At 36.1% G+C, this 27247-nt stretch overlaps 1 protein-coding gene across 1 annotated transcript in view; it reads left to right on the top strand.

Moving 5' to 3' along the window:
* The window catches only part of LOC127525829 (protocadherin gamma-A11-like), a 35825-nt gene extending 15554 nt beyond the window's left edge, over window positions 1-20271 (top strand). Inside the window, exon 2 of the mRNA XM_051933853.1 lies at window positions 19706-20271. Coding sequence (XP_051789813.1) covers window positions 19706-20203 — 498 coding nt within the window. The 3' untranslated portion in view covers window positions 20204-20271. The remainder of the gene's footprint in view (window positions 1-19705) is intronic.
* The last annotated feature ends 6976 nt before the right edge of the window (window positions 20272-27247 follow it).

The raw sequence follows: 27247 nt of genomic DNA, 5'->3' as shown, positions 1-27247 counted from the left end.
GATAGATAGATAGATAGATAGATAGATAGATAGATAGATAGATAGATAGATAGATAGATAGATAGATAGATAGATAGATAGATAGATAGATAGATAGATAGATAGATAGATAGATAGATAGATAGATAGATACTTTATTAATCCCAAGGGGAAATTCACATACTCCAGCAGCATACTGATAAAGAACAAAATTAAATTAAAGAGTGATAACAAAGCAGGTATAAAATAGATAAAAAAGTATAACACCGAATGATGACCAATGAAACAATTAAACAAAAATACTTCAGATTTTAAAAGAAATTTATTTCCAGACATGTATATTCAAGGAAACACTGCAGTAACACTGACTTTTAGGTGAATTTAAAAGCAGGTATTTTCTTCTATGGAAGGATAGTGACAACTGAAACCTCTCACATTTTCAAGAAGATTTCAGATTATAAATTCATTACATGGAGGTGTGCACATAAAGATACAAAGAGTTAAAGAAAGGTACCGATTACCAAAAGTGCTTTGAAGGCCATTACTGCTTTTCAAGTTTTGCAGTTCTAATTGTTCTTGCACAGTCTAATTGGTCTCTTTAGTAGTTTGCTTTGTTTCAATACCTTGAAGAGAGTTTGAACGGATTGTTTTTTGTATTATTATTATTATTTAAGCTTATATGTAAATGGAGTGGAGACTCTGATTTCAAATTCATATTGTTGTTTGTACAGGACAGACATGGAAATGCAGGAAACAGCAACAAAAAAGTTAAAGAAAGCAGGGGTTTTGTAAAGAAAGAGTCTGTGGGGGTTTATTTCCTAGTATCAGCTATGCTAACCAAGAAATTATTAAATATGTTTAAATCTGAAATTTTTGAAGCAAGAAGCTGGTACAGTCTATTTTGGCCCGTGCACCTTGTGAATTTTGTAAGTTTTACCTTTTCTTTTGTAATTCATGTAAGTGGCAGGCACATTTCCTGATATGACAAAATAAAATAATAATAATAAAAAAAACAATAAAACAAAGTTAACCATACATTCCTTTTGCATTTGCGAAGAAAACAGTAGTACATAGAGCTATCATACATACTGTATCATCTATGGAGGAAATAGGCAATCTCTGCATGGGAATTTTGATCTATAGTCTTGTGGAGCACTAACCACATTAACCACAGTCACCATACAACCCACCATTATATATAATTTTGTATCCATCCTTTCTAGAGCTGTAGATATTGTAAATGGAGTATGCCCCTGATAATATCGAGCTGAGTGTATGAACTAACTCTGAGAGGAATACCAATCAATTGGAGGTCACACTCATTTAAACACCCATTTTACTTACTTTAAATTTAAATTAATTTATTTAACTGACATTCTTTCTGTCTATGCTTGGTTTTCCAATCCAATTTATCTGTTTAATTTCCACCATCATTATGAATGACGGGCGGCACAGTGGCGCAGTGGGTAGCGCTGCTGCCTCGCAGTTGGGAGATCTGGGGACCTAGGTTCGATTCCCGGGTCCTCCCTGCGTGGAGTTTGCATGTTCTCCCCGTGTCTGCGTGGGTTTCCTCCGGGCGCTCCGGTTTCCTCCCACATTCCAAAGACATGCAGGTTAGGTGGTTTGGCGATTCTAAATTGGCCCTAGTGTGTGCTTGGTGTGTGGGTGTGTTTGTGTGTGTCCTGCGGTGGGTTGGCACCCTGCCCAGGATTGTTTCCTGCCTTGTGCCCTGTGTTGGCTGGGATTGGCTCCAGCAGACCCCCGTGACCCTGTGTTCGGATTCAGCGGGTTGGAAAATGGATGGATGGATGGATTATGAATGACAAATATTTTGGCTTTAAAGGTGACACTAAATTTTATTCTTATGAACGAATGTAAACTTGGCCAAAAGTAAATCCTGAGTTAAATCAGATCCTTTCTTGCAATCAATGCCATCAGAAAGGCTCTGAATGCCAGTAACTACAGAAAAACAAAACGAAAAAAAAAAAAAACAAAAACATGGCCATGTTGGGAAAAATAAATGATCCTGTCTCATGTCAGAGTTGTAGGAGAATACAGCCAGTGATGTGTCAAAAATGAACCTCTATGCCATGGAGCTGTAAGAAATCAACCTTAATCATTGTGTTGTTGTCTGTGATAATGTTAATTGCGTTTTTACTGTATGTAAAATTTGTTTGAAACCCTGACATACATTAATGTATCCTTTGTCATCTTCAAGTGCATTTGTTCCTAAGCTCAGTCTTGTGTTATTGCATGTGCTGCTTTTAATAACATAGTAATTAAAAAATGCACATCAGAAACCTTAGCTTTCCACCATCTAAGCCAATGGTCTCAAACTCCGGTCTTAGAGGGCCGCAGTGCCAGCAGATTTTCATTCTAACCCTTTTCTTAATTATAATAGTGACCTGTTTTTGCTGCTAATTAACTTCTTTTGAATTAATTTTAATTGAGTTGCTCTTGAAGACTCGGACCCCTTGCTTCTTTTTCCTTAAGTAGCAGCCAAACAATAATTAAATATAAAATGAACCAAAACATGACCAGCAAACTGTGTCCATCATACAATATCTGAAAATAAAGAAAGTTAAGGTCCAATAGGAGTGGCGTTTGGAGGTGGCAAGTAGGACGACCACCCCAGGCCTCGCGTGTAAGGGGACCCCGCTTTTGAGGTCCACGTGTCCTGTTTGAGCAGATTTCTTAAGTTATATTCACAAGTTATATTTTGATAATGTCCACATTTTATCTTGTTTAAACTCAGCTGAATACTGTAATGAGAAAATATAGTGTATCCATCCATCCATCTATGATCCAACCTGCTATATCCTAACTACAGGGAGCAAATCCCAGCCAACACAGGGCGCAAGGCAGGAAACAAACCCCGGGCAGGTCGCCAGCCCACCGCAGGGCACACACATCCACACACCAAGCACACAGGGACAATTTTGGATCACCAATGCACCTACCCTGCATGTCTTTGGACTGTGGTAGGAAACCGGAGCACCTGGAGGAAACCCATGCAGATATGGGGAGAACATGCAAACTCCATACAGGGAGGACCTGGGAAGCAAACCCAGGTCTCCTTACTGCGATGCAGCATCGCTACCACTGTGCCACTGTGCCGCCCAATCTGGTGTATGTTAACATTATTTTTATTAACAGCATTTGACATAACTGGCTTCTCATGGGGTTGGTCAGTCCTAGGCCCCAAACACCCCTGGGTCCCAGGAATGCTGTCTCAGATCCCCAAAACATTTTAACAGTGCTCTTAGAAAAGAGAAAATGTCTGCTATTGCACAATGAGAGAAGCAACAAGCCATAGATTTAAACAATGAGTTTAATTAACAACAAGAATTGGCTCCTAATTAGCCAAATGGTTAGAGTGAAATTGGTTTGAGTTTGAGGCCCTGACTTAGTTGGTCATCTGTTGGCTCACTCACTTCATGTTTCATTTCTGTTTGGGTGCCATTTAAGGAAAGAAATAAAGCAATTCAGAGGAATGATGAAGAAATTCAGGTGAACAAATCTTAAAAAACAAGTCAATGCAATTGAAAGGAAAATGAGTTAATTAGCAGCAAAAATTGGTCATCAATTAAGAAAAGTGTTAGAATGAAAACCTGCAGCCACTGCGGCCCTCCAGGACCAGAGTTTGAGACCACTGATTTAAGCATTAAAGCATTAGAATTATCTAGATTAGAACAGGCCATTCAGACCAAAGCTTGCTAGTCCTGTCCACTTAATTCTTCTAAAATAAACCTCATTTTTCTTGTATTTTTTAAACAAATACTCTAAAGTGTATAATTATTTCCTTTTCATGTTCTATGTCATTAATACAATTTAAATGCATTGCTCTAGTCTGCCACACCTAACTAGAAATGTTCTTTTAACCAGAAATAATTTTTCAAGCATTAAACTTCAAACTTTGCTTAAATGGTAAAAATGATAAATTTAAACATAAAACATAAACCTTCTATATCATATAACATTTTATTTTATCATATACAATATATCCTGGATACTTGCTTACAGAATAGTGAATTGGTCAACACCTATATATATGGCGACACTTTGAGGTCCAATCCTCCTTCTTGACTACTCTGGTGTGTGGCACCTGAGGACTGTCTAGTGATGCCACCTCTGTGTATGATCAAATTTTAATCCAGGGTCTTTTCGTTGGTGAAATGAGCTGCCTCACCTCCACTTGAAATTCTGACTCCCTCAGTATGTTCAGAAAGTGTTTGAAGAGTTTCATGTTTGGCGAATTTCTGTCTAATTGATAATGATTTTGTTTGGTTTTTGTAAACTACTAAGTATAGCTTGTATTTTGTTCTGACCTCTTCCTTTGTGATGATCAATTCTGTAACCTTGTCCTGCAGCAGTTATTCCTCAACATTACCTGAGTCTGATGTTCATTCAATTATGTTGACTTCTTTTGTAAGATCATTTGGATAAAATCTTCAACTAAGCAAATAAACGTAAATAGATACAAGGCTTACTATATTTCACAATGTGACCATTTTGATACTGGGTAATCTGTCAACCTCTCAATATTTCTTGCTTAAGTTTTCACACTTCACTTGCCAGGTTTGTTCTTGTTAAAAGGGTTAGCATATTGTATTAGGATCACAATATTTCTCAAGCCGTAACTTAACAAATTATCCCTGAGGTGTCTCAGCTACACTGACAATTTCTACATAGTGTCAAACGACCTTCCAAACTAAGCTACAAACATTTAAGATCTAATACAAAACACAGCCTTTCAATTAATCTATGCTTGTATTCAACTTAATGTAGATAACATTTAACATTTGGTGGTTTCTCTGTGGTGGGTTGGCACCCTGCCCGGGATTGGTTCCTGCCTTGTGCCCTGTGTTGGCTGGGATTGGCTCCAGCAGATCCCCGTGACCCTGTGTTCGGATTCAGCGGGTTGGAAAATGGATGGATGGATGGGTGGTTTCTAACGTCTAGAACTATTTTCAACCTGAAACCCCACCTTTTAAATCTGTCTGCATACCTGCAGCACACTACTTATGCTTTGCCTGCAACCATTACTATCACTCTTCTATTATTTATATGTAATTCATTGTTGATTTTTTTCCTAGTGTGTACTTTACTGCATTCTAATTTGCATCTGTTATCATTTTTTTTTTTAATTCTGTTCTTATTAATTTCCTAAAAGTGTTCATACTGTAGGTATAACATGCGGCATGAATGAATTAATAGAAAAAAAATCTTTAAGGAAATGGCTTTTGAATCACATGGCAAGAACAGGAGTTTGAGTGAAAGTCAATATTGGTCCATATGTGGGAGGATATGCTAAGGAAACAACAAAAGAATATCATCAAAGAGGTGTGTTTGATGTTATTTAAACAGATTTTCAGAAACCATTTGATAACATTCTACATAAGAGATTGGGCATTAAACTTAAAGAAGGTGGTATAATGGGTGGATGGACGCACAGGTAACTAAAGTGCAGGAAGCAAAGGATTATGGGATGTGAGGAGAAGAACCATATCAGGTCTGTCTTTAACAGGGGTCAAAGTAGATGTTACTGATATATTTAAGTATGTATGAATGAGCTGAATAAGAATATAAATGACAAAGTGGTTAAGTTTGCAGATCATAACTAAGTAGGCATAATATCAGATCATCTAGAATCATTCATATCATTAGAGAGGGATTTGGTCAGAGTTAAGGCTTGAACAGATTTGTGGCTAGTAAAATTTAATTAAAATTTAATGTAAATCAAAATTAAATATTACATATAGGAAGCAGAAATGTTAAATTTGAGTTAATAATGAGAGGTTTGAAACTTGAAAATACCTCTTCTAAAAAGGATCTTGGAGTCACAGTGGATTACATACATCCATCCATTTTCCAACCCGCTTAAACCGAACACAGGATCACGGGGGTCTGCTGGAGCCAATCCCAGCCAACACAGGGCAGGGAACCACTCCTGGGCAGGGTGCCAACCCACCGCAGGACACACACAAACACACCCACACACCAAGCACACACTAGGGCCAATTTAGAATCGCCAATCCACCTAACCTGCATGTCTTTGGACTGTGGGAGGAAACCGGAGCGCCCGGAGGAAACCCACGCAGACACGGGGAGAACATGCAAACTCCACGCAGGGAGGACCCGGGAAGTGAACCCAGGTCCCCAGATCTCCCAACTGCGAGGCCGCAGCGCTACCCACTGCGCCACCGTGCTGCCGATTACATACATATTAAGATAAATATGGGCTTATCACTTAAAACACCATACCCTAATAAAAGAATGTGGAACTTTTTCAAATCCTTTTTTACCTACACTTTACTCTAAGATTTAGGAAGGCATGGTGGCATTGAGGATAGTGCTGTTAGTGGACACTTAAAATTTTTATCAATAAGCAGGGTTTTTTTTTTATTTAATTGAGGAAAAGATATGTGTATGAAATAAAAATGTAATAGAGATTATTTTAGAATAAAGTGTAATAAGCATTAGGATGTACATCTTTGTAAATATGTATGATATGTATAGTATACATATGTGTGTGAAAGAAAGAAAGAAAGAAAGAAAGAAAGAAAGAAAGAAAGAAAGAAAGAAAGAAAGAAAGAAAGAAAATTCCGCATGCCCAAAAAATGTGCTTGTCAAGTTGATTGACAATTTTAAATTGGTCCTGTGAGTGGGTCCTGTACTGCTCAGTAAACTTGTTCAGGCCTCTTCCCAGTCTTGTTCAATTTGATGCTGAAATCGGCTTTTGCTCCACTGACCCTGAACAGGACTAATTGGGCTGGGAAACGTTATGTTAAACATATATGTATATTATGCTTTACAAACTAACAGCCTTGTTTACATTGTATATAATTCATTTGTGTGTGTGTGTGTAGGTTTATATGTATGAACATTTAAAAATAACTTTTCTTTAACACACTTGGTTCCTAAATATTCTTTGGATATGAAATTAGTTCTCTTTACTTTGAAACGGTTACTAACATAAGGATAAGACAAAAAGTCTTTACGGTATTGTTAACAACCTGACAGTATACTAACACATCAAGAAAACATGAACTTATTCTGTGTTATTTTATTCAGCGAGAGATATTTTAAAAGCACGAATCTACTGGTAATTCAGAAAACTTTTGTCATTATGGTTATTTTTGGAAACTGGAAATAAAAGTTTATTTATGGAACTTTCATGCGGATGGTTCTTTTGGGAACCAAAAATGGCCCCTCTATGGCATTGCTCTGAAGAACCATTTGGCATCTTTATTTTTAAGACTGTGTGTCCGTATATGTAGTCTGAGCTATGCATTGGTCAAATAAGGGTGATAAACAGCTTTTTTTTCAAACCAGCTGTAATAATTAAAGACTTTTAAACAGAGTTTTAAAGCATATAAGAAAAAAACAATCTTCAACTACAATCCAGATCTGTATCTGCCTTGTCAGACTCAATAAAATTTAAAGATGGCTTCTTCAGACCTGCCCTGCTGTGGAGGGTTATTGATGCTGCTTTACACATGGAATGAAAAGCAGGAGCACCCCTGGTGCACAGCCTTCTTGTATTAAAGAAATTATTAGAGAACCGAATACTCCTAAAGAGCCTTATAAACATGATATATGGCATTTGCACATTAAGGCATTAATGCATGCCATTTCCTATGTGCTTGACACTGATGTCCGCAGTTGTGTTTCTTGTTCATTGAACATGTCGTGAAGCTTCATGCTTGCCGCACCAATAGCAGAGGTGGTAGAGGGAACTTGTTTCCATTTGTCCCTTGCAATAAGGAGAAAGGATAATAAATACAAAACCCCCGTGTAGTTAGGATATAGCACGTTGGATAATGGATGGATGGATGGATGTGTGTAGTGCTACTTAAAGGGCCTCACAGTAAGGTCTAATATAATGACATTAAGCATAAGGTTACCTGCAAATAACAGTGAATCGAAGTTCATTCTATATTAAAAGTACATATTTCTTCATTACTTAATGTTAGTCAACTGGATTTATATTTTAATAGCAAAATCCGTGCCTGTTACTAAAGAATGACAGTGCTCGGGAGTGATTAAATGCAACTTGATCATTTCACTGTAGTCTTTCTCTTAATTCATTGCACAATGCTTTTTCATATTTTATCCTAGAAACATTTGTGTAGACTCTTAATAGTGATGGTTCATTAATGGCATTTTGTGGTTCTTTTTCTGGATTGCGTAGTTCCTCATAGAACTATTGTTTTACGAAGCACCACTTTATTGTAGGAAGAGTTCTTTGTATATGAAGTTAGTTCTTTGTGCTTTGAAAAAACTTCCTAATATGTAGTAAAAAACTGAAATCTTTAATGTATGGTAGGCTGCCTAGCAGGATATTCATGGATTAAGAAAACCTGAAGTTATTCTGCGTTATTATATGCAGCAAGAGTCCTTTTAAAATCATGTATTATTGGAATTTCATAAATCTGTTACCATCTATTCATGGTTATTTAGTAGGTGTAGCCTGCTATGCATCTCAAAAAAAGGGTCTTTTTGGAACGTTCATGTGGAAGGGTCTTTAATGAACCAAAAATGGTTCCCATATGACTTGCTATTTAAAATTGTGCTTATTTTTACTGTCCAAGGCAAACAATAAAATAATAAATGACTGTTGTTATATTATTTTGCCCTGAAGCTTTGATAACTTCCAGTATTAGGACTATTATGCAAAATAAAGGCTGATAATAGCATTGCTTATGATTTCTTTGCCCTTAGCCTTTCCAGGGTGCTCTAATTGAAAAGTTTTTAATAGTTAATCACCTTACTGCCTTGTCAACTTTATTGCCATGCCATTCTTTATATACTTAACAAAAAAAACCATGCAGTGAATCACATGAAAAAGTGGCAGTGTTACTAACATCGATAGCATAGTGATATTGGCTAGCACTTATGAATCCAACATTGTGAATTCAAATCTTGACAGACTTTTTAAATGGATTTGAAATACCTGCCCTGCCCATTATGTATGTTTACCTCCATGTACTTCAGCTTTCTTGCATGCCAAAGACATGCACATCAGGTTAATTGGTGATTTGAAATTGGAGGCACATGAGTGAGTGAATAAATTATTAGACAATGATTTAGATAAGTGTAATTCTTAAACCCTACTGTTTGTCATGTGTGATATTTTTTAAAAAATGAACTCCACAAATGAATTCCACCTGGCTTCTATTAACACAGACATTTCCCCCTTAACTTTTAGAATACTAGAATCTCATAAATCAAATAGGGTTCACTAACCTTTATGCATTTCCGTTACAATAGTGACTTATCATTAGCAAATATGTCAACAACAACAATATCAAATAAAATCAATAAACAGAAGTAGACCTTGTCTTTATTTAAGTAATTTTTTCAAAGCTTGCGGTTATTCAAATTTAAATTAACATTTTCTTGGAAAATGGATTTAATTATTTGTAGTTCTTGCATACTTAGGATATGACATTTATCATTTGTGTTAAGGTTCTGCATTTTTGTGCTTGAACTGCGAGTGACACTGTTGATCAAAGTGACGATTTTTTTCGAAGCAGAAATGCAGCAGCACCTCCCCTGCCACAGCTTCAGTATCACACAGACTGAAGGGCCTCGACACTCACAAAGACTGGAATACAGGAGACATACATTGGATATAATACAAAGGAAAATTACACACAGATAAGTGGATATTTACATATTTCTTTTCATAATTAAAGAGTCGTTTATAGGAAAGCCAAACGTCATTAATCAGCATTTAAAGAAATGGACTTTATTGTTCTCAGATCATCTGAGAGAATGCTGCAATGGACGCGAATTACGCAGGTACCGTTCATAATTGTTTTTGCAGTCTACGCGTTTGTAGTTAATGGAGATGTCCGTTATTCTATTCCGGAGGAAAAAGCTAGAGGGTCTTTCATAGGTAACATTGCTAAGGATTTAGGATTAAGTGATCAGAGACTGAAGTCTGGCAGAGCTCATATTTATACTGAAGGGCGCACGGAATACGTTGAGCTAAATGTAATGAAAGGAATTTTAGTTGTTAAGGAAAGAATCGACAGGGAGCAGATCTGCGGGAGAAAAACTCCTTGCCTGTTAAATTTTCAGACTGTCCTTGAAAATCCAATGGAATTTCATAGAGTTACTATTGACGTTGTGGACATAAATGATAATAGCCCTTCTTTCCTGAAAAAAAATATTCGTTTAGAAATTAGTGAGTCGTCGGTTCCAGGAGCATTGTTTTCTCTTCCTAGTGCTGTAGATAGCGATATTGGGGTAAATACATTGAAATCATACACGCTTACACCAAAAGATCATTTTAATTTAAAGATAGAGACACAAACTGATGGCAGCAGCTCAGTAAATCTAGTATTAGAAACGCCTTTGGACAGAGAAAAACAAGAAGAGCTTGTGCTCCTTTTAACAGCGTTTGATGGAGGAGAGCCTCAGCGGTCTGGCACAATTGAAATTAACATCATCGTTCTCGATGCCAATGACAATCCCCCTGTTTTCACTCAAAAGGTGTATAAAGCTGCTCTTCCGGAGGACTCTTTAGTAGGGTCTGTGGTGATCAGAGTAAATGCCACTGACGCAGACAAAGACACCAATGGACAAATTAAATATTTATTGTCTCACTTAACTGATAATGCCCAAGAAATATTTAAAATAAATCCCGATTCCGGGGAAATCAAACTTACTGGCCCAATAGATTATGAAAATGCCAAAAACTATGAAATTACAGTGGAAGCCAAAGACGTTGGTGGTCTCGTAAGTTCTACTAAAGCAATTATTGAAGTAATTGACGTAAATGACAATGTGCCTTTTATTGATCTCATGTCAGTTTCACATCAAATCTCCGAGGACTCTTTACCTGGTACAGTGATAGCAATGATTAACGTACAAGACAAAGACTCGGGAAGAAATAGTAAAGTCAGTTGCACTGTTAATAATAATATTCCATTTAAATTGACATCGTCTTTGAATAATTTTTATACTTTGCAAACAGATGGGTTTCTAGATCGGGAAAAAGTCTCACAGTATAATATTACAATTGTGGCCAGTGACCATGGAGAGCCTTCACTTTCGACCACTCAGACAATCACAATACAGATTAGTGATGTCAACGATAATGCCCCAAAATTCGAAAAGCAGCATTACAAAACATACATCATGGAAAATAATACTCCAGGGTCTTCATTTTTTTCAGTGAGAGCTAAAGATGACGACTTCGGCCCCAACAGTAGAATCTCTTACTTCCTTACAGAAACAGGAGTTAATAACATCTCGGTTTCATCATTCGTGTCTGTTAATTCAGATGAAGGTGTCCTTTATGCTGTGCGTTCGTTCGATTACGAGCAGCTTAGTCATTTTCAAATCACAGTGACAGCTAAAGATAGAGGATCTCCGCCTCTCAGTTCTTATGTAATAATAGATGTATACATTCAGGATCAGAATGACAATCATCCAGAGGTTTTATACCCAGTTCTAAATAAAGGATCTATTGTAGCCGAATTCGTACCTCGTTCTGCAGATCTTGGCTATCTTGTAACTAAAGTTGTAGCCGTTGACAAGGACTCTGGACAGAATGCTTGGCTTTCCTATAAACTGATAAAATCTACCGATCAGACACTTTTTGAAGTGGGTCTACATAACGGAGAAGTAAGAACTCTTCGGCAAATTATGGAGAAAGATTCTACAAAGCAAAGACTGATTATTTTAGTAGAGGACAGCGGACAGCCCTCTCACTCTGCAACTACGAATGTCAACGTTGCCATTACTGATAATTTTGCAATGGCGATCACAGAATTCAGCGATTTGGCACAAGGGAAAAATAGCGATGGCGACATCAGGTTTTTTTTAGTGCTCACCTTAGTGATAGTCTCATTCATTTTTATCGTTTTTATTATTGTTCTAATTTCCTTCAAGTTACACAAATGGAGACGTTCTAAACTTTTCAATGAGTGCACCGACGGAACTCTCCCTGTTATACCTTATTATCCTCCCCGTTACGCAGAAGTCGGAGCCACGGGAACTCTTTGTCACGTCTACAACTATGAGGTCTGCCTCACGACAGATTCTGGAAAAAGTGAATTTAAATATGCAAAACCTGTGCTACAAAGTCCTGTGGAAGTGGATTCCAATGAATTAAAAACAACACAACGCGTCTCTGGTGATTTAATTGCTGAGGAAGATTTTATGCAGGTAAGACCGATTACCCTTTTGCGTTTTATTCTCTATGAAGCTATTCTGATTTTGGAAAGAGGGAATCTAATTATAAAAAGCCGTTGACACGGATTGCTGAGAATAGTGGAAATGAAAGAAGGAGTCGCAACTCTAGTAAATTAATTTAAAACAAAAACCTTATGCTTTTAATCTGTATTAAAAATACATTTTTTCTGACATCAAAAGGATTTGTTCCTAAATTTATTTTCTATAGTAGAAATCTGTAGATTGGCATAACATTTTTTAATGATAAAGTATCAAGTTTAATGCTTTCATTTGTTTTATGAAAGAAAACATACAAATGCCAAGACATCATTTTTAAACACCACCTTATTCATATAAGTGTAGTTTCTAGTAGCAATTCTGATTGGAATTATGTGATGAAACAGTCAATGAAACATAACGGTAAAACATACAGTAATTTGCTTCTGCATGGTACCTGCTTGCTAAATCGTTTACTTCATAAAATTTAAATAGTAGACACTTATTCTTTCCTATGTAATGCTATTGCACATACTAAATAAAATGATCAATGAATGATCAATCATAGAAATAAAAAAATAAATAAAAAAAATTCAGATTTTTAAAAGAAATATATTTCTACACACCAAACATATTTAAGGAATCATGTACATTATCATTTTTTTCCTGAGGATAGAAACTGACAAGTAAAAAACCATTTAAATGTCAAGAATATTTTAAATTCTAAACTAAACATTTTTACAGTGGGGGGGGGGGGGGGGGTAATGAGGGCCTTGGTACCTAAATTGCTGAATAACTGATGACTGATTTTCAGAATTTCAATTTAATTACTTTGTATGCTTGTCTAATTTAGTGACGTTTATTTTAAATCGTTCTTATGTTTGAATATTTTGTAAGCTTAAAGGAGTGGTGACTCAGAGTTTTCAGTTACAGAGTTTAGTGGACTGAGAAGGGAATGTAAGAAAAGTTAACAGAATAATTAAAAACAGGATAACTTTTTCTGCCTTGTATCACCAATCAAGAAATTATCAGATAGGTTGTAATCTGCAGCACATGAAGAAGATGGTGGTACTGTTTATCTGGACCCACCTTGTGAATTTTATATATTTTATCGGTTGAATGTTTCTTTTTTTTAATTAGTGAGAGACACATTCACAGACATGAGACAACTATTTGTATTAAACTTGCATGCATTTCTCATTTCTGTAGTGAACCCTTCTACATTATAGCCAAGAAAGAATGTATAATGTGCATATAAGGATTCTGATCCAGTCTCCTAGAATTGTACAGTATCTTCATTAACTGTTGCCACCATTCAACCTGCCATTACTTACTATTGTCTATTGATCTTTTCCAGAGGTGTTAATGCTATAAATGGGGTATAGTGCCCTACACTCTTATAAATACTGGTCCCCAAATGGCTCTTCACTGGGTTTTGTGGTTCCTCATAGAACCATTGCTAAACAAAAAACTTTGTATTTAGGGAGGAGTTATTTACATATGAAATTCAGTTTGTAATATGTGGACAAAATGGAAATCGTTGAAGTATAACAGACTACAAAATGATAGTAACTGGACAAGAAAATCTGAACTTAGCCTGCGTTAGCCTATTAAAATCAAAAACTCATTTATACATCACAAGTCAGCTACTATCTACTCCTGGATATTGTGTTTAAAGACAGTGCCAGTGCTAGGATATTTTGTGCTCTGCACCAAGCTTATTAGTACACCAATTGACTGTTCGGTAGCTAATTCATTCGGCTTGGTCCCCCTTATGATCAGTGCCCTAGGCGAATGCCTAAATTGCTGTAATGGTGGCACCAGCCCTGGTTACAAGTGTACATGAATACTGATTCTTTCCAAAGCCTTTATTTTGAAGGTTCTTTTGAAAACCAACTCATTTTCTGGTGTGGCATCACTATATGAAGAACTACCTTGGCATCTTTACTTTTAAGAATATAGTTTTGAGTTATTTGTTGGAACCACCACTAGAAAAAAATACCAATCCATTGAAGGTCACACTCATTAACACAACCATTCACTCATGGTAGGCAAGTTTGGATTCTTTTATTAACCTGACAGTCTTTCTGTCTAAGCTTGGTTTTCCGCCCCATTTATCTGCTTAATTTGCACTATAATTATGAATGGCAAATATATTGGCTTACGTGGTGACTCTAAATTTGTATTTTCTTAGAAAGTGTAAACTGGACAATTAGTAAATACTGAGTTGTGTCTGGTCCTGTCTTGCATTCAGCGCCATCAGTGATGTTCCTGCCTGGTTGAAACTCAAAAAAATAAATAAATAAATAAATTGTGACCTGTTGTTTTTAAACAATGTATTTGGCAGCACTTTTGGGATACTTGTTTATTATGATTTTGTGTCCATAGTAGCCATTATATAGCCCTTAATATGGACAATATTCTACAATAGGTACATCAAACTATCAACATCCAGAAATTGTACTGAAACCATTAAGAAGGCTAAAAGAATATTGGGTCAAAAAGCAAGATATGTTAAGTACAAACCAGAAGAGGTTATTCCTAAGCATTATAACATGTTAATGAGGCCTCACCTGGAGTGCTATGTGCAGTTTTGATCTCTGGGCTGCAAATTAGACATAGCAGCACAAGAAAAGCTCTGAGAAGAGCAAGGTGGATTGCAGGACTTAGTGGTATGGTTTATGAGGAAAGATTAAAGGAGTTTATCCATTTTCAGTTTAACTAAATGGAGATTAAGAGGTGACATCACTGACGTTTTAAAAATTGTGAAAGGAAGTAATAGTGGATCCAGGTTTATATTATAATTTTGGATCAACAAGAACACAGGGAAGCATTTGGAAATTTCTTATGGGTAAATTTTGCTTAAACATCACAGGATTTTTTTTGATGCTGGGAAAAGTGGACACATGGAATAGCTCACCAAGAAGGGTGATTCAGAATAGGACTTTAGGGGCCATCATAACTCAACTTTATGTTATTTTGATGAAATTAGGTGTATGAGAAGTCCAAGTCTTTTTTTGGGATGAATTGCCTGTTCGCTTCAATTTTTTCTAATCCTTAAATATTTTTAAAGGTGTCTTTTTTTTTTTTACTTTCCTACGGTCTATTAAAGTGGATCAGTGGCACAGCAGTATAGCACTGCCACCTCACTTTATTCCAGTATCCTGGGTTTGAACTCTATGCCCGGATGATATTCATTTCGGAGTTGGTGTTTTCTTTTCTTCTCATGGTTTTCTTCTGAGTATACTGATTTTCCTCCCACATTCCCAAGATGTGCTGTTTAGGCCCTGTCTGAGTGTTCGTGTATGACTTGTTATTCTGTTGGACTGACACCTTAAACAGATTTTTCTTTTTCCTGGGCTTTGCACCCAACACTGTCAGAAAAGGGCTCTGCTCCACCCAAATTAATTAATTAGTTATTCATTGTTTATAATCTAACACAAAACTGACACCTTTTCCTGTTTGTTTATTTAGTTTATTAATATGTCCAGCCATCTTTATTTCATTTTTCTTATATGATGTTCTAAATTCAGATTCACAGAGGGTCTCAACCCATTCTGTCAGCATTGGGCGCAAGGGCCATGACCATTACACCATTATACCACACGCCCCACATGCGAACACACTGAATAAATGAATAAAATGTAGTGTCACAGAAAAAAATAATCCGAATGACTTTAATCAAAAACCCTACTTAAGGCACTTTAAAGGTATATAAATGTACATGGGGTTATTAGAGTTCCTTTCCAAAATATACCTACAGCTTTGAAATTTTTGTAAGTAGTCTTAAAATTACAAATACCAGATATGCGAGTGTGTGTTATAATCTGAGCTATGTGTTGCATAAATTAGGGTGATAAAGTGTCACTTTCAAAAACATTATTTTTTAAATAAATATTATAGGAATAATATCAGTGTCTTCAAACTGTTGAAAAACACAAGAAAAAACTTAAGGAACAAGCTGAATTCGTTTCTGTCTTGTCTAACTCAATAAAATTTGAAGATGTCTTTTTCAGAACTGCTCTCCTGTAGAGAGATGAGGATGCTATCTTACACATTGATTAAAAGGCAGAAGCACCCAAGGTGGGGAAGGCTTTCAAGAAATTAATGCACTTTAAGCCCTCTACCATGAGATATGAGACCTGCATGTAAAGATTATTGATCTTGCATACTTATTACTGATGCCTAGAGGAAGGTGTGTTTCTTTGTACTTTTAAGTAAAACCAAATTAATTAATTTTTTTTTCCTGTGCTTTGAACATAATGTGAATACTCTTACTTACCCTACTAATAGTACACATGGTAGAGACATTCTGCTGTAACTTGCCCCATTGCATTTAGGAGAAAGGTTCATCAATGTCTCTGTGTGCAGCACTATTAAAAGTGCTCACGTTAAGATGATCAAAACGTTTGATGTTAAGTACTAAGGATATTTAGCAAATATTTTTAAATGGTACATAGGGATTTGTTTTGTGTTAAAGGCAATAAATGTCTCTTCACTTACTGTTAATAAACAGTATTTGTATTTTTAAAAATATATTTATTTTGCATTCACTAACGGGCAAATCTATGCTTGTTTGAGGTGTGAAATTGCTAAGAAATGATTGAAAATGCTATACATTATTATTATATAATAAGATTTTTAAAAATGTTTCTCTTGATAAATAACCTTAATGGTCACTGCCAAAGGCAGAAAAACAACAACAACAATAATAATAATAATAATAATAATAATAAACTGCAATTTTGTCCTTAATAATTTGCCATGAACTTTTGATAACAATCAGCATAAAATCATCTAGGGGAAACTGTAGAGTGAAATTAGTACTGCTTTTGATTTCTTTGCCCATAGCCTTTCCAGGGTGCCATAAATGAAAGGAATTAAATAAATAAATAAATAAACAAACAAACAAATAAATAACAATAATAGCTTGTACATTTTATTAATTATGTGTGTAGCCATTTTTAATAGTGAAAAATGTTGAATTGGTGTAAAATTAATTGTCAATGTTTTCCTGATTCCCTCTGGAAATAACCACTTTACTGACATGCCAAATTTATTGCCATTCTATAATTTTTCATACTCGATTGAACCATTAAACGATTCAAGAATAAAGTGGCATAATTACTAGTAAAATGGTGTATGCCAATTAACATTCACTCTTCTAAATAAATTGTTAATATATGACTTTGTAAAACATTTTAACTTTAAAATTTTAGAATAGAAAAATCTCATAGACCCAACAGAGCTCACTAATCTTTAAGCATTCTTGGTGCAACAATGATTAATCATTGACTTTACTGTTATAAATTAAAATGTATTCTAACAAATAAAATAAAATTAGCTAAAATAAGGAGCAATAGACGTTATTTTCATCCGTGTATTTCAGAATAATTTTAGCATGTGTTATTCAAATTTAAATTTATCAGATTTATTTCTTATTTGTAGTACTTATAAATAATTTAGACTCATGTAAATTTTCTGCATTTTTATACTTGAACTGCGAGTGCCGCTGTTGATCAACGAGGTGAATGTTTCGAAGCAGAAATGCAGCAGCACCTCCCCTGCCACAGCTTCAAATCACACAGACAGAAGGGCCTCGACACACACAAAGACAGGAATACAAAGACATACAATGGATATACATTTTCGGAACGATTTGCACAAATGATTGCATATACATGCAATTTCTACAACGTGACCAAGTCGATTTACCAGGAAACCGAACATCAGTGATTATCTTCAATAAATGAGAGCGCAATTATTCTCACATCATTTGGAGAAAATGCTACCTTGGACATTCATTACGCAGGTACTGATCCTTTTCCTTTTTATAGAGCACGTATTACTGGCTACTGGAGAGATCCGTTATTCTATTCCAGAAGAAAAACCTAGAGGGGCTTTGATAGGAAATATTGCTAAGGATTTAGGACTAAATGATCAGAGATTGAAAACTGGCAGGGCTCATATTTACACTGAAGGGGGCACGGAATTCGTAGAGCTAAATATAAATAAAGGGATTTTAGTTGTTAAAGAGAGAATCGACAGGGAGCAGATCTGCGGTAAAATCTCACCCTGTTTATTACATTTTCAGATCATCCTCGAAAATCCGATGGAATTTCATAGATTTATTATTGATATTATTGATGTAAATGACAATAATCCCATATTTTCTAGAACTAGTATTCATTTAGAAATTAGTGAATTTTCCCCACCTGGAGCAATGTTTACTCTACCCAATGCCGTAGACAGCGATGTGGGTGTAAACAGCTTGAAATCATACACACTCACACCAAATGATCATTTTAAATTAAAGATGCAGACGCAGTCTGATGGCAGCAGCTCTGTTAGCCTATTGTTAGAAACGCCTTTGGATAGAGAAACACAAGAAGAGCATGTTCTAGTTTTAAAGGCGGTAGATGGAGGGGAGCCTCAGCGGTCTGGAACAGCTGAAATTAAAATTATTGTTGTCGACGTGAATGACAATGCTCCCGTTTTTACTCAGGAGGTTTATAAAGTTGCTGTCAGAGAAAACTCCTCAATAGGCTCAGTTCTGATAAGGGTACAGGCAAATGACGCAGACAAAGACACGAATGGACAAATAAAATATTTTTTCGCCCACCTCACGGGTAATGCGCAAGATTTATTTGCAATAAATTCCGATTCAGGAGAAATTAAAGTCATTGGTCAAATAGATTATGAAAACATTAAAATGTATGAAATAACGGTAGAAGCCAAAGATATTGGAAGTCTCGTAGCCTCTTGTAAAGTAATACTTGAAGTAATTGACGTAAATGATAATGTACCACTGATTAATCTCATGTCAGTCTCAAGTCAAATTTCGGAAGATTCCTTACCAGCCACAGTGGTAGCAATGATTAATGTGCAAGATAAAGACTCGGGAAAAAATGGTAAAGTCAGTTGTTTTGTTAATAATGATATTCCGTTTAAACTGACATCATCTTTAAATCATTTTTATACATTACAAACAGATGGATTTTTAGATCGTGAAAAGATTTCACAGTATAATATTAGTATTACGGTCAAAGATGAAGGAGATCCTCCGCTTTCAGCTACTCAGACAATCACACTACAGATTAGTGATGTCAACGACAACCCTCCAGAATTCGAAAAGGAGAGTTATGCAACCTACATCATGGAAAATAATGCTCCAGGGTCGTCTTTCTTTTGTGTGAGAGCCGAAGATATCGACTCTGGACTCAATAGCAGAATTTCTTACTTTATTGCAGAAACAGGGATTAATAACATCTCGGTTTCATCATTCGTGTCTATCAATTCGGATGAAGGTGTCCTCTATGCCTTGCGTTCTTTCGATTATGAGCAGCTGAGTCATTTCCAAGTAACGGTGACGGCTAAAGACAGAGGCTCTCCTCCTCTCAGTTCCAGTGTAATAATAGATGTTTATGTTCAGGACACAAATGACAATCATCCAGATGTTTTATATCCACTTATGAATAAAGGCTCTCCGGTAGCTGAATTTTTACCTCGTTCTGCAGATGTTGGCTATCTGGTAACTAAGGTTGTGGCTGTTGACAAGGACTCTGGACAAAATTCTTGGCTTTCTTATAAAATATTCAAAGCTACTGATCAAACGCTATTTGAAATAGGTTTACATAATGGAGAACTAAGAACTCTCCGACAAATTATGGAGAAGGATTCTACAAAGCAAAGATTAACTGTTCTGGTAGAAGACAGCGGACAGCCTTCTCATTCTGCTACTGTGAATGTCAACGTTGCCATTACTGATAACTTTGCTTTGGCGTTTTCTGAATTCAACGATTTTGCGCAAGAGAAAAACAATAATGGCGACATAAAGTTTTACTTAGTGCTCTCATTAGTGATAGTCTCTTTGCTTTTTGTGATTTTTATTATTATTCTAATATCTTTAAAATTTCACAAATGGAGACAATCGAAACTTTTCAGTGAATGCCCTAATGGAACTCTCCCTGTTATTCCTTATTACCCGCCTCGTTATGCAGAAGTGGGGGGCCACTGGGACTCTTTGTCACGTCTATAATTATGAAGTCTGCCTCACAACGGATTCAGGAAACAGCGAGTTTAAATATGTCAAACCTTTGATACAGAGTACAGTGGGAATGGATCCAAATGAAACAGAAAGAAGGAATCACATCTCGAGTGATTTAATGTCTGGAGATGATCTAATGCAGGTAAACTTATTTTTTAATCAGCGTAGTATACTTTCATATTCTGAAACGTCACTTATTCGTTGTTGTATTTTATTTTATTTTCCTTTAACAATGACACTTTATTTACCAACAGGAAAGGTTCTCATTAATATTTTTAAAGTTGGGTCAAACTAACATGTCAGTAAAATGACGAGTGGGTTAAAATGAACAATTCCATTTTCTTTGTCATTATTGTATTATTTTAAAGGCAATTTACGAATCTGAAGAACAACCATATACATTGTCTGTTGCAGTATTGTGTATAACATCAGGAGCAAACAAACATTCATTCTGAAAATCCACTAATGTCTAATTGGCCCTTGTAATGGATTAACTGCTTAATTACATGACTAATTTCAGTGTTGATTCTTATATACAGAATCTCCCTGTTGCTCAGAACTATAAAAGTCGAACACAATATATGCTGTTTTAGGGGTTCTTTTCATTTGTCCTATTGCCAATAAATGTGTTGATAAAAATTGTGTAAAAAATGTATATAAAAAAATGTATGTATATGTATAGAAATATGTCTGAGACTTTGCCTCGGGCGCTGACGTCGGAAGTTCGATCTCCGCAAAGGGGAAGCAAAAATAAGTACACATGACGAGCACCAATCAAGGCGAAATACATTCGTGTTGTGCATACTTTGCCATCAGACTTGTGTGTGTGTGTGTGTATATATAATATAAATATATATATATATATATATATATATATATATATATATATATATATATATATATATATATATAAAGGGATCACATATAGATAGATAGATAGATAGATAGATTGTATGATTAATAAGCACATAGAAACACTTACATCAGATACTTCAGCATAGTTGATCAAATTGACAGCATACTTTGTTATCATCTATCCATCCATCCATCCATTGTCCAACCCGCTGAATCCGAACACAGGGTCACGGGGGTCTGCTGGAGCCAATCCCAGCCAACACAGGGCACAAGGCAGGGAACCAATCCTGGGCAGGGTGCCAACCCACCGCAGGACACACACAAACACACCCACACACCAAGCACACACTAGGGCCAATTTAGAATCGCCAATCCACCTAACCTGCATGTCTTTGGACTGTGGGAGGAAACCGGAGCGCCCGGAGGAAACCCACGCAGACACGGGGAGAACATGCAAACTCCACGCAGGGAGGACCCGGGAATCGAACCCAGGTCCCCAGGTGTCCCAACTGCGAGGCAGCAGCGCTACCCACTGCGCCACCGTGCCGCCTGTTATCATCTAAATGTTTTGTTTTTTTTTAATTTCTTATTTCCTTATAATGTTGAGTCTACAGACACTGAGTGCACAAAACCCATACAAATTAACAGTGAACAAGTAAAATGCATGTAAAACCATTTCCTTTCACTGTTAAATTACAAATGAGGCAGAAAAAATATATAAAGCAGTTTTCTACACAGCATATCATTGAATCAATATTAACAATCCATTACATGGCAAAATTGGGGTTGAAAAATAACCTAACATGTATCCTAGAATTGGTTACAGGCAAACCATAATTTCCATAGAGAAAACGTAATAATAACCCCCCCCCCCCCACCCCCAAACACACACACAGGCACACACAGATAAAGGAAAAATGAAAATACACCAGAGAGACAGTGGCCAGACTGTGATATTACTCTGTGACTCTGGAATTGTTCTGCAGGAATGCCAACCTCTGCACTATCATGCCATAGCCACTGCACCACAGAAATTCCACAGACATAACACTTAAGTCAAATCCGGGTTGCTGGAGGAGAAAACATTTTCTGGAAGAATCAGATGCAAAACAGAAGGTAATTTAAATATAAAAAATTCTGCAAAAATAACTTCTAAACATTGTTTCTTTGCAGGGAACACTTACATTTATTATTATTATTATTATTACTATTGGTGGAGGTGGTGGTTGTTGTTATTGTTGTTATTATTATTATTATTATTATTATTTAACCCAAACATAGCACAGAAACTGCTCTAGTTAATATCACCAATAACCTCCATGCAGCTGCCTCTGGCTTACTCTCCATTTTCAGCCTTCTTTATCTTAGTACATCCTTTGATACTAAATCCTATCAGCTCATTATGGAACAAGTGGCTAGCATTGGAGCTTGTGGTACTCTGTACTGGTGGTTTGCTTCCTATCCCATTAACAAAACACAGTTTGTTCAACCGAACAACCACTTAGAGAGCTCAGTAGTTTACCACAGAGTACCACGAGGTTCAGTATTGCGGCCACTTCACTTTATCATTTACCTTCTTCATCCTGGTAATATCTTTTATCACTGTAATATTAATTTCCATTGTTAAGGTAATGATATACAGTTCTACATGTCCACTAAGCCAACTTTGTTAATTTTACCTATAAATGAAGATGCACACCTTGCTCATCTTTCCAGAGAAAATGATATAGTGATGATACATTCTGTGGGTCCCACATGATGACACAGTCTCCAGTGTCAATGATCACATCTGGTATATGCTTGTACCACTTGCTCACCACTGGAGCACCCAGCTGTTAGCAGAACGCCCAGTTCACGTACACACTGACCTAGATGTGACAATCAAGATATTCCTTCCTGGCCAGTACACAAATCCAGATACTGCATGGCTGATTGTCGCCTCAGCTTCACCACACAAACAGCATTTGCTTTAGAACAGTATGTCCATTATATACTTCTAGTGGTGCTGGGTGTTCAAGGTCTTATCTTGAGCGGCTGTGATAAGGCTCTCAGTTTCACCATTTTGACCTGCACTTTTAAACCATGCACCTGTAAGGTCCTTGTGGACTTACGACCTGTCTATTTTGTTGAAGAACTGGCTGTGCAGAGGCTTGAACTTGCAGCACTGCATCCTTGCCTCCATGATCTTGGACTTGAGTAACTGCTTGGTTTTCCCACTGTTAGTGCTAGAGGTCTCAGACAAATCGTATCTTTTGTTTTATCTCATGGTCTCTCTTCACAATGGAATTGCTAAATTTATTATTATTATTATTATTATTATTATTATTATTGTTGTTATTATTATTATCTGTCCATTGTCTGTATAAGTGAGTGTATTCTCCTGAGTGCATTCTGATTCGGACTAGCGTTTCTGAATTCCACGTTTGTTTCTACCTTGGCCCTTATGCTACCAGAATAGGTTTCTGCTGCCTTCAACCTTGATGGTGTTAAAACAGGTTCAGTAAATGGAATTTTCCTATGTTGCCATTTTTGGGTTGTAGGAAAAATTGGAATTCAAAAGAGCCTTCTTTGGACACAGAAATAAAATTCGAAAATTCATGAAAATGATGACATTGAGAGAAATGGTATGTCCCTTACGTTTTTAAGGTAAAATGGTACATCCAAGTAGGCACTTTACTCTTTGGTTGAATGAAAGTTCAAGATTTATTCATTTAATTTGTTTCATTTATACTAGGGGGCTTTGCTCCCTGCTCGCTTTTGCTCACCAAGCCCTGGGCAGGCGCTACACGCTAGCTACTTAGTGGATCTGCCTTTCGTGGATGGGGAAGTGGATGTTCGATTTAAACAGATTATTATATTCATGGGAATTGTTACACATGCATAATAGAACTATTTTACATTACAGCGAGTAATTAACCATAAAAAACAGTAAAATGTAATAAATTGAAAGAAAATGATGTTTCATGTTATGTTATAGGTAGTCGTTGGTTATTCATTTTCTTTCTGCTTGCCTTTGAAATTAACACGCAAATACTTTTTAAACTTATACTTTTACTGTAAAACCTAAGTAAAAACAATTTTTTTAAATAACTTTTCGTCAAAATCGCACTGAATTTTGATTCTGTGTTTGGACTTACATCGTGACAATGCAAAGTATAACTGCCCGTGAGTGAAAATTGCATTTTTCTCTCCAGTAAATAAACCAGCTTTCTCAAATATTTGTCCCTGTGATTTGTTAATTGTCACAGCAAAAGGTATTCTAATGGGAAACTGTAAGCATTTTAATATAAATGGCATATCAAGATCTCCTTTGGTGTCTAATGTTATCCGTGGAAGATGTACATTACCTTTCTTGTCGCCTGTTAAAATTTTACATGTCAGAATTGTTCGACAGCATAGTCTATTGATACACATTTTGCCGTGTAACCGATCAACGATTATCGCATTAATTCATTTGACTTGATCGTTTCTTAGTGCTAGGATTGCTCATGTACTCATTTCTTCTGTTGATTACCCTTCGGGATGAAATCCTTCAATAATATTTGGACATAATAAGTCGTCTTTTATTGGGAACTTAAAGTGAGGAAAATGTAAAAATTTATAAGAGCTGAAAGTGCAGGAACTGTGTCTGACAAAAGCATTCACACGAGTGAGAGGTGAGAGGACGTGATTGAAAATAGTTGAGAGGAGGGCGGGACTTGAAAAAAATCCCTTGGCAATAGTCTTGTCTCAAGATTTTCTTTTATAATAAAGAGATTATTTTTACTGTGGTGGGTTGGCACCCTGCCCGGGATTGGTTCCTTCCTTGTGCCCTGTGTTGGCTGGGATTGGCTCCAGCAGACCCCCGTGACCCTGTGTTCGGATTCAGCGGGTTGGATAATGGATGGATGGATGGATTATTTTTAATCAAACACATGGCTGTACTATCATAGCTACAGTTTGTAATTTTCTATTAACATCATTTCAGTTGGGAAGCCAGGCTTGAATACTGCACCAGTCAGTATGCAGAGCAGAGTGATTTTTATTGTTACACTCATTTAAAAACCTGCATTTTGCAATAAACAGAAATCATACTCCTGCTAATTTTGGGAATAAAAAAACAATAACAAACAAACAAACTGAATAATCTACATTAACACATAGGATACGGGAAAGAGCAACACAAATACTGAAGTGCTCAGTTTAAAAGTAACGAACAAGGAAAATAAACTCAATCATACAAACTCCCCAAACTGAATGAAAATTGTCAAAACACAGTATACGAGGTGTAAGAGTTCCAGGATTGGCTGAATGGAGCTAAAGAGTATTCCAGAAACATAGTACAAGCACATTTTCAGAAATGGCAATGTCGTCTAAGTAAATGCGTAGCTGTAGAAGGAGATTACTTCAAAGGTGACAGTCAATCATAGCACACAGAAACACACATTTATGTTCTACAGGTTTATTCCAAGATCACACCTCACCACTAGAACTGCTATTTACTTACCAACAAATAAAAGGTATAATTGCCACTCATATCTGACTATAGCTAACAGACACAAAATGCAGTCATCTGAGATCAACACTGTTAATAAGCTGTCTTCAGAAACATGCTGGTTAAAACGACTGAATAACATACTTTTACAATTAATATTGAGGGCAGACTAAATAGTACAATTATTTATGTTTAAAAGTAACTGTTATGAAAACTATACAAAACAAAACAGATGATCTGAGAAGATCTATCCAGTTCTATTTTGATGATAACTGTTCAAGCAGCACACTCAACTGTTTATTATTTTAAGTACAAAAATGACAAACTATGTGTTGCGCAAACCTCAGTTGTGTCAGATGGTGGAAACATGATTGTATATTGAGTTCATAAGATTTTTTTTATTATTAGAAATAAGACTTTAAAATTTTAAGCACATGCGTTGTTTCATGTGGTTTTATAAAGCACTAATAATAATAACAATAATCTAAAATATTATGCAGGCATTTTCAAAGTATTTCTTTAAAAGCATATGTAGAAGTAATGTTTAATTACTGTGTATGTAACAGTAGCTATTTCATATTACTTTTTCTTCTAACAAAACACACTGCAATATATTATTTTCTCTTTTCATTCAGCTAAAATATGGTTTTAATATTTTAAGAACGTGTTGATAAAAGAAATGCAAAGTCAGTTTTAAATAATAATAGTAATCGCGATGGCACTTGTTATCATTTGTGCATTTTCCGTGCATTTCTTTAAAAGCATATGGTGAATGAAAGTTCAATTGTTCTTTTAGGGAAAGTAATAATTTCATAATATTTCAGTGATTTATAATTATTAGGAGTTGTGTCAATTTTGTGCATTTTAGTAGTTGGACTGCGAGTGCCGCTGTTGATCAACGAGGTGATTTTTATGAAGCAGAAATGCAGCAGCACCTCCCCTGCCACAGCTTCAGTATCACACAGACAGAAGGGCCTCGCCATACACAAAGACGGAATACAAAGAGCATACACTGGAAATAAATATTCGTCAGGATTTGCACAGCTGATTGGATATATCCATACAATTTCTACAAAATAGGCGATTTACAAGGAAACCGAGCGTCACTGGTTATCTTCAATAAAGAATAGCGCTTTCTTTTGCTTATACAGTTTGGAAAAAATGCTACATTGGACATTCATTACGCAGGTACCGATCCTTTTTGTTTTTTTACAGCACGTATTACTGGCTAGGGGAGAGGTACGTTATTCTATTGCTGAAGAAAAACCTAGAGGGGCTTTGATAGGTAACATTGTTAAGGATTTAGGAGTGAGTGATCAGAGACTGAAAACTGGCAGGGCTCATATTTATAATGAAGGAGGCACGGAATACATAGAGCTAAATGTAAATAAGGGGACTTTGGTTGTTAAAGACAGAATCGACAGAGAGCAAATCTGCGGTAGAATAACTCCTTGTTTATTACGTTTTCAGATCATCCTCGAAAATCCGATGGAATTTCATAGAGTTATTATTGATGTTACTGATATCAACGACAATAATCCAATTTTTTCCAAAAATAATATTCAGTTAGAAATTGGTGAATTCTCTCCCCCAGGAGCATTGTTTTCATTACCCAATGCCGTAGACAGCGATGTGGGTGCTAACAGTTTGAAATCATACACACTCACACCAAATGATCATTTTAAATTAAAGATGCAGACGCAGTC

Source organism: Erpetoichthys calabaricus, chromosome 11, assembly GCF_900747795.2.
Source record: "Erpetoichthys calabaricus chromosome 11, fErpCal1.3, whole genome shotgun sequence".
Taxonomy (NCBI): domain Eukaryota; kingdom Metazoa; phylum Chordata; class Cladistia; order Polypteriformes; family Polypteridae; genus Erpetoichthys; species Erpetoichthys calabaricus.
Note: the sequence above shows the minus strand (reverse complement) of the source record. Positions and strands in the feature narration are given on the sequence as shown.